General features: G+C 34.9%; 1 protein-coding gene across 3 annotated transcripts in view; it reads left to right on the plus strand.

Moving 5' to 3' along the window:
- The window catches only part of MGMT (O-6-methylguanine-DNA methyltransferase), a 220730-nt gene that overhangs the window by 45865 nt on the left and 162110 nt on the right, over window positions 1–12755 (plus strand). The window contains exon 2 of one of the 3 annotated variants that reach the window (XM_063307349.1): window positions 9219–9273. The exons of the other annotated variants lie outside the window; for them this stretch is intronic. Within the exon in view, the coding sequence (XP_063163419.1) occupies window positions 9219–9273 (55 nt within the window). The remainder of the gene's footprint in view (window positions 1–9218; window positions 9274–12755) is intronic. 3 annotated transcript variants of the gene reach the window in all.

The raw sequence follows: 12755 nt of genomic DNA on the forward strand, positions 1-12755 counted from the left end.
AGGCTCTGTGGATTATGCAGACGATATTAGTCTTTGACATTTGGTCCATCTTAATTTTCTCAAGCTATCTCATTATATACACTGAAATAAAAAAAGTGTGGCTTAAATAGGCTAATTAGTGGGGAATGGGAAAAATATACAGCAGTGCTATACAATTTTTGACTGATTTTCTTTTACTAACTGGATTAGGTTCAAATGCAGCTTCTGAGTGGTAGATAGGTTGACACTGGCCTTCTTACATATCTCAAAATGGAACTGTATATCTAAAGTATGTGTTGTAGAGAAATATTGCTTCCCCCTGCCAGAAATATCTAGACATCAATCTCTATTTCTGCAGATTCAATGGATATGGCAGAAAGAGTTATTATATACTATGATCCTCCTTTTATTAAAAATAAACTGGGCTAGTTTTTCTCCTGATGGCTTTTCAGATTATAACTATGGAATTGTTTATACTTAAACAGTAGCTAGATTATAAAGGTGGAGAAAAAACAAGTTTAACGATGGAGGTTAAGTTCTTAACTCATCATAATTCCTGAAATACAAAGAAGTTTCCAAATCTTATTAAAGCATCCAAGTATCTTTAAAAAATTGCTTGCATTTTTAAAGTATTTACAGATGTGAATATATTCAAGTTATCTGTTGAATAAATTATATTTTTCTTATTTAAATCCTGAATAATCCATTATAATAACTTACTCTCAAGGAACATAGAAAAGAAAATAAGAAAGATAAGAAAATAATAAACATTGGAAAAGAAAATAAGAAAGAAAAGCCGAATTAAAACAAAGAGTGCTGTAAAAGCTTTACAGCCAAGTTCTCATAAGCAGTAAATAAGTTGGTAAATCTTTCTGTTATACCTCTTTAGATTGCTCTGCTGATCAGTATACACTTCTGAGTCCTTTAGGATATTGTAGTACATGAAGTCCCATACTTCAAATACTTTTCTATGTTTGACACAAAACGATCTAGAGCAGTAGAGTTGTTCTAGACAATGCAGAGATTTTCTTCCCCTTTCACCAGAAAGAATTTGAGGAGCCTGTGGCATGGCATGGTAAACTTTATTGTGGTCTTTGACCAATGATGAGCCTTTAAATGGCTAATTACTATGTGTCAGAGTTTCATGGTCAGATTCTATAATGACCTCTGAAGAGTGGTGATATTTTCTGCAAAGACTACTGTACTTCCTCCATCCGTGGACTAATTTCTAACAGAGTTTACAGAAAAACCCAACTCTCATCATCAGTGTATACAAATGCTAGGATAATAAGCTGCTTTTCAGGTTTCAAAAAGAAGCAATGGATATCAGTGATGCCAGCCCAATGGCTTCAAGGCCTCCTTCTTTTCTTATAGATTTTTTCAAAAATTATCATAGCTTCACCTTGACTGAATGCTGCTAGCATCTGTAAAGATATCACCACCACCATTTCCTCTAATTTCTGATTAGAGCCAGAATTAGATGGCATGTGTCGAAAAAAAGTGTTTTGTGCAGCTTTTCCCAAACCAAGTACAAATTTGTGCACCACAATGAGTTATACAAGTAAATTGCAAATATATGCAGTAGCAACATGTTACATTTTTTTTGTATTTCTTAGTTCATGCTTAAAACGTGTTCCTTCAATTCAGCTTTTATTCTTGCAGTTTTCTTGGCAGCATTTTTGCCAGTGCCTCCTTCCTAGGGCTGAAAGACAGTGACTGGCCCAAAGTCACCCAGCTGGCCTTGGGGTTAATTCAGGACTAGAACTCCAGGTTTCTACCCTTAACCACTATACCGAACTAACTCTACACATTCATGCTTACAGATGATAATATAAACTCAGTAGTCACTCAAAACTGATAATTGCAATCAATATTTGGTAAGGTTTTAAGACTGTTTCTTTTTGGAGTGGATTTGATGCTGATATGAAAGAAAAGGAAAAAGGAAAGGATAGCTTTTAGATAGCTCCTCTTCTCTCCCCTCCCCCCCATTCTTTCCTTCTCTGGATTTATTCTGAATTTATTTAAACATTAAACATTAGTAATTTAAAAATTGAAATTCTTATAAAGTTAATGAAGATAATGGACCTTGTGTAGCTCCCAACTCAAGAGATATCAATTAAACAGTTTTTTAGAAGGAGCCGCCCATACATGTGTAGAAGGCTCTGGGCTCGCTTTTGGCATGTCTCTAGCTGGGCCCAACCTGGAGCAGGTTGGCTGCAACTGCAAGGCTGGGAAAGAATGACCTGCCAGCCATCCCAGGCAAAAGACTCTCCCCTACCTCGGAGCTCCTGCTCATTCCACACTGAGGTAGCGAGCTTGGGCAGGACTTCTTGCACATTGCAAGCCCTGAGTTTTATGGTGCCTAAATTTATCATAATACATCTTAATCTTGCGTGCCTTTTACTGGGTACATGGGTTTGACACGTAGCGTCCACACACACACCTAAGAGGGTATATAGATCACCACTCTGGGTCTGAATTTTCTGGCCTGTTTCCAGATTATTCTTTAATTTAGTTATATCTTCTGTTGGAATTTAGTATCTCTTATGTTTTTACTGTTTTTATTCTTTGATATTGGATTACTATTCAGGATGCTTCTTTTTATATTTTAGCATTGAGGAACAATACTAAAGGGCAGGACATTATTTCCATAATTAAATAAATATTACCAGATAAAATGCTAAAGGAGTCACTTTATTTATTTATTAATATTTCAAATTTAGTCACCACCCATCTCACTCAAAGAGCGACTCTGGATGGTTTACAATAAAACAAGAATAAATCATCATTGAAATACAATAAAACAATATTCTTAAACAAAATCTATAATCCAAGGTATAGGTGTTAAAAAGTTCTTAATTTACGGGAGCATTTTCAGGTTGCTAACCACCCCCATAAATTAGGGTTTTGTGAAGATAATTATTTTTGTTGCCAAACCCACTTCAGACAACATAACTGCAAACTCAACACATGGATGTCATGAGAAGCACAACATCAAAATCAATCTGGCTGTAAAATGGGAAATCAAAATTGGAGAACTGTGATATAGTGAATTAGGACTCTTCCAGGTACAGGTTGTAGAACAAACCCTGATGTATTAGTGTCAAATGAGTGGGTTAAACTTATAAAATTAAAGAAAGTAGAGTCTGTTAGAAAAATAAAAATGGAAAGCAAAAAATCTGAATTAAAAAGACTATGTATTAGGAAGACAAAGGTAACATCAATCTCATACTTAGTGAATGTAGTTGATGGCAGAGAAGTGAAAGTGAAAGACTTTGTTTTCTTGGGCTCAAGAACAGATAGACATTGGCTTTATTTATTAATTATTTCAAATTATATGGCCACACATCTCAAATACTTGACTCTGGGCCACTAACAATACTTAAAATAAAAACAGGATAACAACTTATGAATAACATATATATATAGCAGCTGAAAAAAACCAAACAAAAACAGCAGTCAATATAACCATGAAATGAGCTCAGCCACACATCCAGGGCCCCTAGGCTCAGTGACAAAACGAGGTCTCAAGGCCTTATGAAAGGCCAGCAGGGTTGGGGTGGGTCTGATCTTTGGTGGAATGATGTTTCCAGAGGGTGGCCAAAACATTAAAGGCTGTCTTTCTGGGTCCCACCAGATGACACTCTCTAATGGACAGGACCTGGAGCATGTCTCTCCTGCCCAATATAACAGGACAGAGACAGGGAAGGACAATCCTGCAAGTAACCCAGCCCCAAGACATGAAGGGCATTAAATGAACTATCAGCACCTTGAATTGTACCTGGAAGCATACTGGTAACCAATGTAGGTGACAGAGCAGAGGTGTCATGTGCCAAATGACAGGCACCCATAACTGTCCAAACTGCTGCATTTTGCACCTGCTGAACCTTCTGAATACTCCTCAAGGGCAACCTCATGTAGGACCTGTTGCAGTAGTCCAGTGTGCTGAATCAGTGAAGGTGAGATTAATCCTAGAGAAGAAATAATTACCAATTTTAGTAAAATTATCAAGGATAAAGGTATTTCTTTCACAGCAAAGATCAGGATAGTTAAAGCTATACTTTTTCCAAAGGTAATTTATGTCTGTAAAAGCTGGACATAGAGAAAGAGTGAGAAAAATAAGATAGATGCCTTTGAAATATGGATTTGGAAAGGGTTATTAATCAATCAGTCTTGGACAAATAAAGACTGACCGCTCCCTCTAGGTAATGATCAGCATGGAGAAAATCCTTGTCTTTGGGCAGTAAAGGACTAGAAAAAATGACTATGCTTTGCAAGGTTGAGTGAAGGGGAAGACAACAGATAAGGCAGACTGATTGGATTGCTGAGTTCACTAGAATGGCCTTGGAAGGTCTGCAGAATATTGCCAGGGCCATGTTAGAGATGGCAAACATTTGTGCATAGAGTCCCCAGGCGTTGGGTCCAACTCACTGTCATCTGTGTAACTAAATAATACAGTGTAGTTCTCTTTCAACCACCAAATGTGCATTTTTCACTTGGAAGATATATTATTGAGGATCAAGGGTAGAGTTTGGCTACACATACTTACCTTAAAATTAAAATTCCCTCCAATTCAGCAGACTCCTTTTGATAATTGTCAATCACATTGGATAAAGGCTATTTTAGAAAACTACTCCCATTTGACTTTTCACCACAGCTCTTAGTATCTGTGACCTATAACAGGGCTGGCAATAAAAAATAAATTTTGGATATAGGTTTTGGGCAGAGAACCCCCAAATCCTGGAGGCAAGGTCCCAACAGGAGCCAGTCTGTCACTTTGTTTCCTTAAGTGTGTCCAAATAACAATTTTCTGGGGCACATTCTAATACCTTGCCACCTGCTTTTTTTAGAGACTAGATTTAATAGAACATTTTTAAACTAATGCTCTGGTTGCTCTGGAACTATTGAAATGCTGAGCCTCATCTTTTAATATACCATATTTTTTACAGAGATAAAAATGGCTTGATTTTACCTCTTTTATTATCTTTTCCTGGATGTTTAGATGATTTTTATGTTTCTTACCTTTGATCAGATAAACAGCCTGTTTTACTCCTCACAGAGTAGCTGGATTCTGCATGCTAGCTAATTAAAGCCCACTAAAAGATTCTTGTGCTTTTCATTCACCTGAGAGTCAGTTCTATATTCTGTGCTTGCATTTCAAGTATTTTAGTACTGGCATTTACACTGCTGGTCTAGGTTTATGATGAAGTTCCTTACTACTAACTTACTAACACCATAAAGTTCATGGTTGAGTGTGAATTTGAACGTGGGTCTCTGGCAGGCTATTCTCTGCTTTTCCTTAATAAATTTAAATAGGAAGGAGAACTGAAAGGGTCTAGATTTTTTAAAAACAAGCCAGTGCTTATATGTTCATTTAATTGACTTGCTAATTGATGTATCGTATGAAATGGAAGAGTTAAACATTTATGAGAGATTTGTAATTGTTCATGTAGTATTTATTTCCCTCACAGAATAGGTCTTACAAAATTTAGCTTTTTCATTAATGTATGTAAAAATATTAAAAGCTTTTGTATATTGCATTAAAAACTTATGTAGGCTGCCCTGCATTTTCCTATTTATTAAAACTTTTCAAGCAGTAAAAACATTTTACTTGTTAATGAGGGGAAGTGGGGAAATTAATGAAAGAGCTTAGATCCTCCAAGATGTCTCCTTTTAACCATGCACAACCAGCTCTCTCTCTCTCTCCCCCTCCCCCCTATTCTGTGTAGTTTAATTTCTGTGTTAGGGTTCAGTAAGCAAATGCAAATAGATGTAATGATTTGCATCAGTAGATTACGTCTCAGTTTAATATCCTCAGATATTTTGGTCAAGACCTTTTTTCTTTGTTACCCTGGCAATGTTTTCTTATAGTAAAAAATTGTAATTGCAATATTTATGCTCAGTGTCTCATACATATATCACTTTCAAAATCCAGAGGATTGCATTACTTTGTTCCCTGCACTGAATAGAATTATCAAATCTTGAGAATTCACTTAATGCCAAGATACTGGGTTTGTAACTTTTTCTTTATATTCATATAAACATGCATTTATCTCTTGACACTTAGGTCAAGAGTGCAGGTGAACTTTGGCTGTGTGGGGGAGACCCAGTTGGTGCTGTTCGCCTGAGATTGCAAGTTGAATCACTGAGCAGTTAATTATGAGAAAGTGATGGTCCTCTTGATTGCTGAAGTAGAGTTAGGGGTCTTCCATATCAGTTTAAATGAAATAATTTTTGGCTCTTGTCTGTCTAAAGGGGTACTTGCTATCACTAGAAGAGGTAACCTAGAGAATTCCAACTACCAATTTGAAAAATGTAGTTGTTTAAAAAAACTTGCTTAAAAGTAAATACTCAAGTCTTCTCACAAACAACTTACGTATCGTAAGTAGTCCAGGCTACTGTTTCATGTAGCTAATTGGTCTCAATATTTATAAAGCAGGACAAAGAAAGAGAAAAAGAACATTTCATGAAAGGGTTAGTAGCTTGTACCTCTCAAGATAGATAGATAGATAGATTAGATAGGTAGGTAGATAGATAGATAGATTCGTAGATAGATAGATGTGTGTGTGTGTGTGTAGGCCTGCATTCATACCCCTCTCCTACACATAGGGAACTTATATATAATATTTGGTCGTGAGATATTTAAATGCCTATTTTCACTGAATGTATTCCTAGTTCAAATGAACATGAAACAGACTGGGCTTTTTAAACTGGCAAATTCTTAGCAAGAAGCAAGATTTTTTCTTTCTAATGCTGTTTGATAATTGGAAAAAAAAAAAGAATTTGTTCCATAGAATAATTTCTTTAAACTTTCTAGGATCATTGAGTTGTCCTTGGCAGACATGCATTCTATTGTTTCGTTCTCTCTCACTCCCTTACATTCTTTATTTGTAGCATCCTTAATTTGTTTTCTTTAGTCAGTTGCTAGAATGAGGAAGCCAGAGGGAAGCTTTGTTTTCATGGCCCTTTTAAAGTAAAAAAAGTGTTTAATTCTGAATTTAGTCTTCCACTTATTCTACAGGAATGTCAAGCAAAGACGATTTTTTCCTTTTCCATATTTTTTTTAGAAACTAGATAACATGTATGTGTGTATGTATATAAAATTATTTTTTGGCTAACAGTGTTAGTTTTCTTTTTCTTTTTGGTAATCTTACTTTCCTGGTGTAAGAAAAATAGAAGGTGGCTTCTCTTTCCCTGAGGGTATAGTGATCTAGCAAATCATTCATCTCCAACACTACTTTGTCACTTGCTATTTACATTTAATGACCTACAGTTACAAGTTTTATATCCAGACTCCTTGTTAAAGTACAATATGTGCAAAGATATATTTTTAATTAGTAAAAATAGTATGAGCATCAATGACAACAATAGAAAAAGTGATTGACAAGTCTGGCAGGTTTATTAGCAATAAAATCAATTGGGGAAAATTCAGCTTGATGGCTGCCAAGTAAAGAAAGATAGCTAATTAAAAATAGTGCACAGTTTATAGTTCATGACATGATGAAATATTTGGGAATAATGTTGATATCAAACCAGCAACACTGAATTTATAGCAAGAAATTTGTACTGGATATTCTAGAAGCAGAATGTGAATGAATCTTTAGTATCATGTGTACTACACAGCCTTAAGATAACAGTACACATATCTGAACCAAGCCTATCCAGGTTAGACTAAAATACGCTTATCCACAGATTTACCACATGATAAATGAGACCCGCCTGTGGAAATTAGCATTTTTACCAGTCCAGTTGTAATTTTCAGTAGCATTCATTTTCTCTTATATACACATACACAGAGGTTATCCTACTGACATTGTCGACTGAAAAAAATTCTCCCACAATCCATTTAGCAACTTTAAAACTCTTCTGGCAACTGGATTTACTTTAACATTTCCTTCTTTTTTCTTTAATGGTTCTAATAATTTATCAATATCGGCATAATCCTCCACTGTTACAGATAGCTTGCATTTGAACAAGGCGCACTTCAATTGACCTGGAACAGCAATTAAAAAACTCACACAAAAATGAAATTCACTAATGAAAATATCAGTCATTAATTGACAGAAAGATTAAAAGATAAAGATGTGCAGCTTATCGTCTAGGCTCAAGGACTAGAAAAAAACAGAGTTCACTATTTTCTTAAGATAAGAACCAGTAATACAAATTTTCTAAGTTGGTTCCTCTGAGGAGAAAAGAAAATCAGGAAACCTTCTTTCTTCGTAGAGTAATAATTTACTGCTGTCTAAAATTTAAAATAGGGCAGGTTTTTTTTAAAAAAAATCTGTACAGGTTCTCTGATATACCTTACCCTAATCTTAATATTTATATATAATTTAAGTTCTTCTGGGGAAGAGGTAACTGGTGATGCTAGGGCTATATATGGCCCTCCCATTTTCCTTTGGTCCTTGGCCTCTAGCTTTTCACTTTCAGGACCCTTTGCAAGTAATTAGTTCTGATTTAAAAGCTGTTCACTTCCTAGGCAATCTGTTGCTCCTGAAGGATCGCAACCTTGAAAGTGGGAGGGGATAGGAGGGAATCTAAAGGACATAAATGTGTCAGAAAGGAGAAAGCGTGAATAGTACCTCTATTTTTGGCACTGTTAAACTGGAAGTCAGTTGAAACAAAGGTGCTCTCATTTTCTCTCTCCTATAATTGATTATAATTACTATTTATTTTTTTGTCATATGAATTCAGTTGCAGCAACTTAACGCTATGTTCTCTTTCCTAAATAGCATATAAAATGTCTGGAATTCCTGCAGTTGTACCATAGTCACTGCATCCTTTATAAAGTGTTCCTCTGGATCTGCAGAACAGCAGCTGCATGAAGAATTCATGCAACTATTCTGTAGCCTTCCTGAGGCTCAGAACATCTTGGAAGAGCTGTTAACCATTGGAACCTATCAAGGAGAAGTGTCTATTTAGCACTTTGGATGCAGAGCAAAGCACCTTTGTGGAGGTTTAATATTTACTCAGAAGCAAGCCCTTCAGAATTTAGGGTTGTAGTCTCCAAAATGTCATCATAGAATTTATTTAAATATAGTGTTAAATTAGTATTGACACATCTTCAGTGTTCACTTCTTCTTTGATTAATTTTAATTCAAAGAACTTTTGATGTTTTGTTTTGACCTCTGATAACCATGTTTGGAGGAAATTTTAATTTATATACATAACTTAACAACTAATAATCACATTTCAGTTGAATCATCTTGTCTGCTAAGACTGGTTTCACTATGTCTGAGATTTTTTTGTAGCTGGAATTTCTGCTGGTCATGATCAGGATCCCCTACCAACCAGGTACCATTTTTTGTTGGTCCTATAGTTCTCTGTGTGCAAGAAAATATTGCTTGTAACTCTTATAGTTCTTCATTTATGCATATATCCTCTGGGTTTTAAGATTTATTTCTGGTCAAATGGAAGATGTCCTTCGGTATATAACAGAATAACTTTCAAAAATGTGTTTGCTTGTCTTTCTTGAAATAGCCTTTTCTCATGGTAAGCAAGAACTGGCAATGACAAACTGTGAAACTACATATTCTAAAATGAACAACATTCTAAATGTTTGTAAAATACTTTCCTCTTAGGTACATTGTAAAAAAGACCATGCAAAGATGTTGAAACAATAGAATTTGGGAATATACTTCTAGGTATTTGTCATATGAGTGAGAATGTTCAGATTTTTATTTACTTCCCACTATAAGTTTTAATTTTGAAGATTGTAAAAGAGTCCAAGATATATTGTAATGGCTCAGAATGTCTTGTTCATCACAAAGAATAAGAATAAGAATAATAAATGAAACAGGATGTTTCTACAGGGAAAAATGTGCCATCCTGGCAAATTATCCTCTGCATTTAGGGATGTACTTTAACCACAGCAGTTACTTTGGCCATGCTTTGATTCAGACCAAATCAGACATAGCCAGAAACAAATCAAATCCTGAATCTGAAATAGAATTAGGAAAGTGGAAATGTCATGATTGAGTAAAATATATATATATATATATATCTTCAGACGTCTGCCAATCTTAGGCACATAGATGTTGGGGTGGAAGGGAGGGGGGCTTACACAAGATTTGCTCACACTTGATTGTGTGAAAAGAAACCATTCACTTTTGAAGGTAATTATGATAACAAATTGTAGAGAAGTTGAGAGAACATGAACTCCTGGCTGAAGTAGAGTTAGTCACCAACTGCCATTATTTTACCAGCCTGACAAGCAGTGGTGTTCAGAACTGCTATTGCAAGATTTCATGTTTATCTTACTATCCTGAACCTTCCCTAGTGACCTTATGGAGGAAGGCTGAAAAAGGTATTCTCTATGTTTTTTATGCTCGAGATGATCCTGGGGAAAGATATATTTGATTTGAGGAGTTACAGGGGGGTGCCTTGTTAACAGTTCCTATCCAAAACCCAATCATGAACATACCAGTTCCAGAGAAAATCTCACTGCACTTCATACAACCACACAATTGTTGTGAAGTAGTGCAGTTCATCTCAGGAATCAGGAGAATTTAGTACATGATCCTGCAGCTGTGGACATAAATGAATTCATATATATAAACAGTATAATGCTTTTTTTCCTTGTAGCATCTTTTATTATGTTAACATTTTATGCAACTCAGAGCCAGAAATTGACAGCAGTCTCTTCTCTTCTCTTCTCTTCTCTTCTCTTCTCTTCTCTTCTCTTCTCTTCTCTTCTCTTCTCTTCTCCCAAGCATTTTAGTGTTTTGCATTATAGACCAAGTTTCAGTCACATTTTAATATAATATACATTAATTAGCAAATATAATAAAAATGTGTCATAAGTGGTTGTCAATAGGCTGAACCTTGTGCACCCATGCTACTTGATTCTCTCTAATTGTAGAAGTTGTGGAGAAGGTAATATATTATGGGCTTTAATCTCAGTCATTTAAAAGTTAATACCCTTCATTCAATCATGTACTATAGGTTTTTCTGACTCTGCATTATTTCAGATCAGCTATTTAAGTTAGGAGTACAGTGCATACCAATAGAAGGAGTTTGCCTGCTTTGTAAATACCATGCCCATTAGTTTATATATTTTTCACACATGTGCCCACCTGACTGTGGATTCTGGATTACTGCTTTACTAAATTCAGAATGCATATGCACCATTCAGTTAAAATGTTTGATTTTGGAGAATTTGAGGGAAGAGGGAAAATGTTTAATTCATTAATAGCTTGTGATTATGAGCATCAGTTTCATGTTGCAAACCATTCGGTTGGAAGATCCAGCATCATTACTGATATTTTCTGAGGAAGCTCAGATATTTTTATAGGTATTTTTATGAAATAGTTCACTAGCAATAATCTTTTGCTATCATCACCCTTGAGGAAGAATGCTTTAAATTTCCAGGGACATAGGGTAGATGTGCATGGGGACAGGTGGTTAAATCTGTAGCATTTACGAAAATGCGAAAGTTCTTAATTTTGCTGGATTGTCTAACCATCATTGTTAAAATGTCTCCTTTAAGATTAATATGAATTAGAGGTTGTTTTTGAATTATCTACTTGTAGTAAAAGTCTTCCAACAATTAATAAAGATTAAAATGCTTTTGCACACATGGGGATTAACTATTTCATTAGCACTTCCAAATTTTGAAAATTATTACATGAGTCCAGTTCTAAAAAAAGGAATGAATATAGACCTAATTTGTCTTTTGAAAGGACACAGAGTTTTGGTATAATGCTTATTTGATTGAAATGGACAGATGCAGGACCTATTTCTTGGATAGCCTGCATAGAGGTCTGATGTGCTCTAAGATTTACTGTGCATTGCCTTAGCCATCATTCCCATAAGTATTAATTTTAACTCTACTAATAAGAAACTGAACAAAAGTGGAATTATGAGTTCAGTAGTATTCCATGAAAGGTCAGTTGTTAAAAAGGCAGAGTGTGACATTCTGTGAAAAAGGTGCCTTCATTAATCATCCTGATAGAAGATCATAGGATAGTCTTGACCAATACCAGTGAACCTTACAATATAATGTTTCAGGAAGCACTCTTAAATTCTTTGTATTATAATATACACACAGGGTTATTTCGAGGAATGCGGAGATCACTTCCATATTTTAAGGCCAATATTTGGGAAGGCAATTTCAAATATCCTAAATGGAAAATAAGAATGTTTAATAAATTTAATGACTGTCAAATAACACAGGTATTCTAAAGAATTATTTTAGGAATATTTCATTTCTGGTGGAACAATACTGACAACTATTATTTATATTGTAAGATGCAAGGTGAGGTCAACTATTTGTGTATTGTCTAAGTTAATGCAATTTGGCTCTGTAATCATAATCAATTCATTCTTTATTAAAATTACCAGTGGTAATTCTTAATTTATTTGTTCCCTTTGGGGAGAAAAGACTACTTATATTTGGTTTTGTACTAATCACAGTTTTAAAGTTCAATATAAATTATATACATTGTTAAAAAGTCTAGTGGCACATTAGTCAGCTGAACATCATTATTGTGACTATTTCTGAAAGATTATGTACAGCATAATGACCATTAAAACATAGTTTCATATCAGTGTCTGAAAAAGTAACAACTTTGCCTAAGTAACTAATGTCAAATCTAATTGAAAGCAGTGAAGGCTTTCTTTTTACCATCAAGCTTTGCTTTTCCAAAGTTACTAGTTCTACAGTGTAATAAGTAAACAATACAAATTGCAAAGTCTGCAATAGTTGTGATTATTTTTCCTTAATGTCATAATTTTGCATAATGGCTGATGTGCTACATTGACTAGGTCCATGGGTT

This window comes from Candoia aspera, chromosome 6 (genome assembly GCF_035149785.1).
Source record: "Candoia aspera isolate rCanAsp1 chromosome 6, rCanAsp1.hap2, whole genome shotgun sequence".
Taxonomy (NCBI): domain Eukaryota; kingdom Metazoa; phylum Chordata; class Lepidosauria; order Squamata; family Boidae; genus Candoia; species Candoia aspera.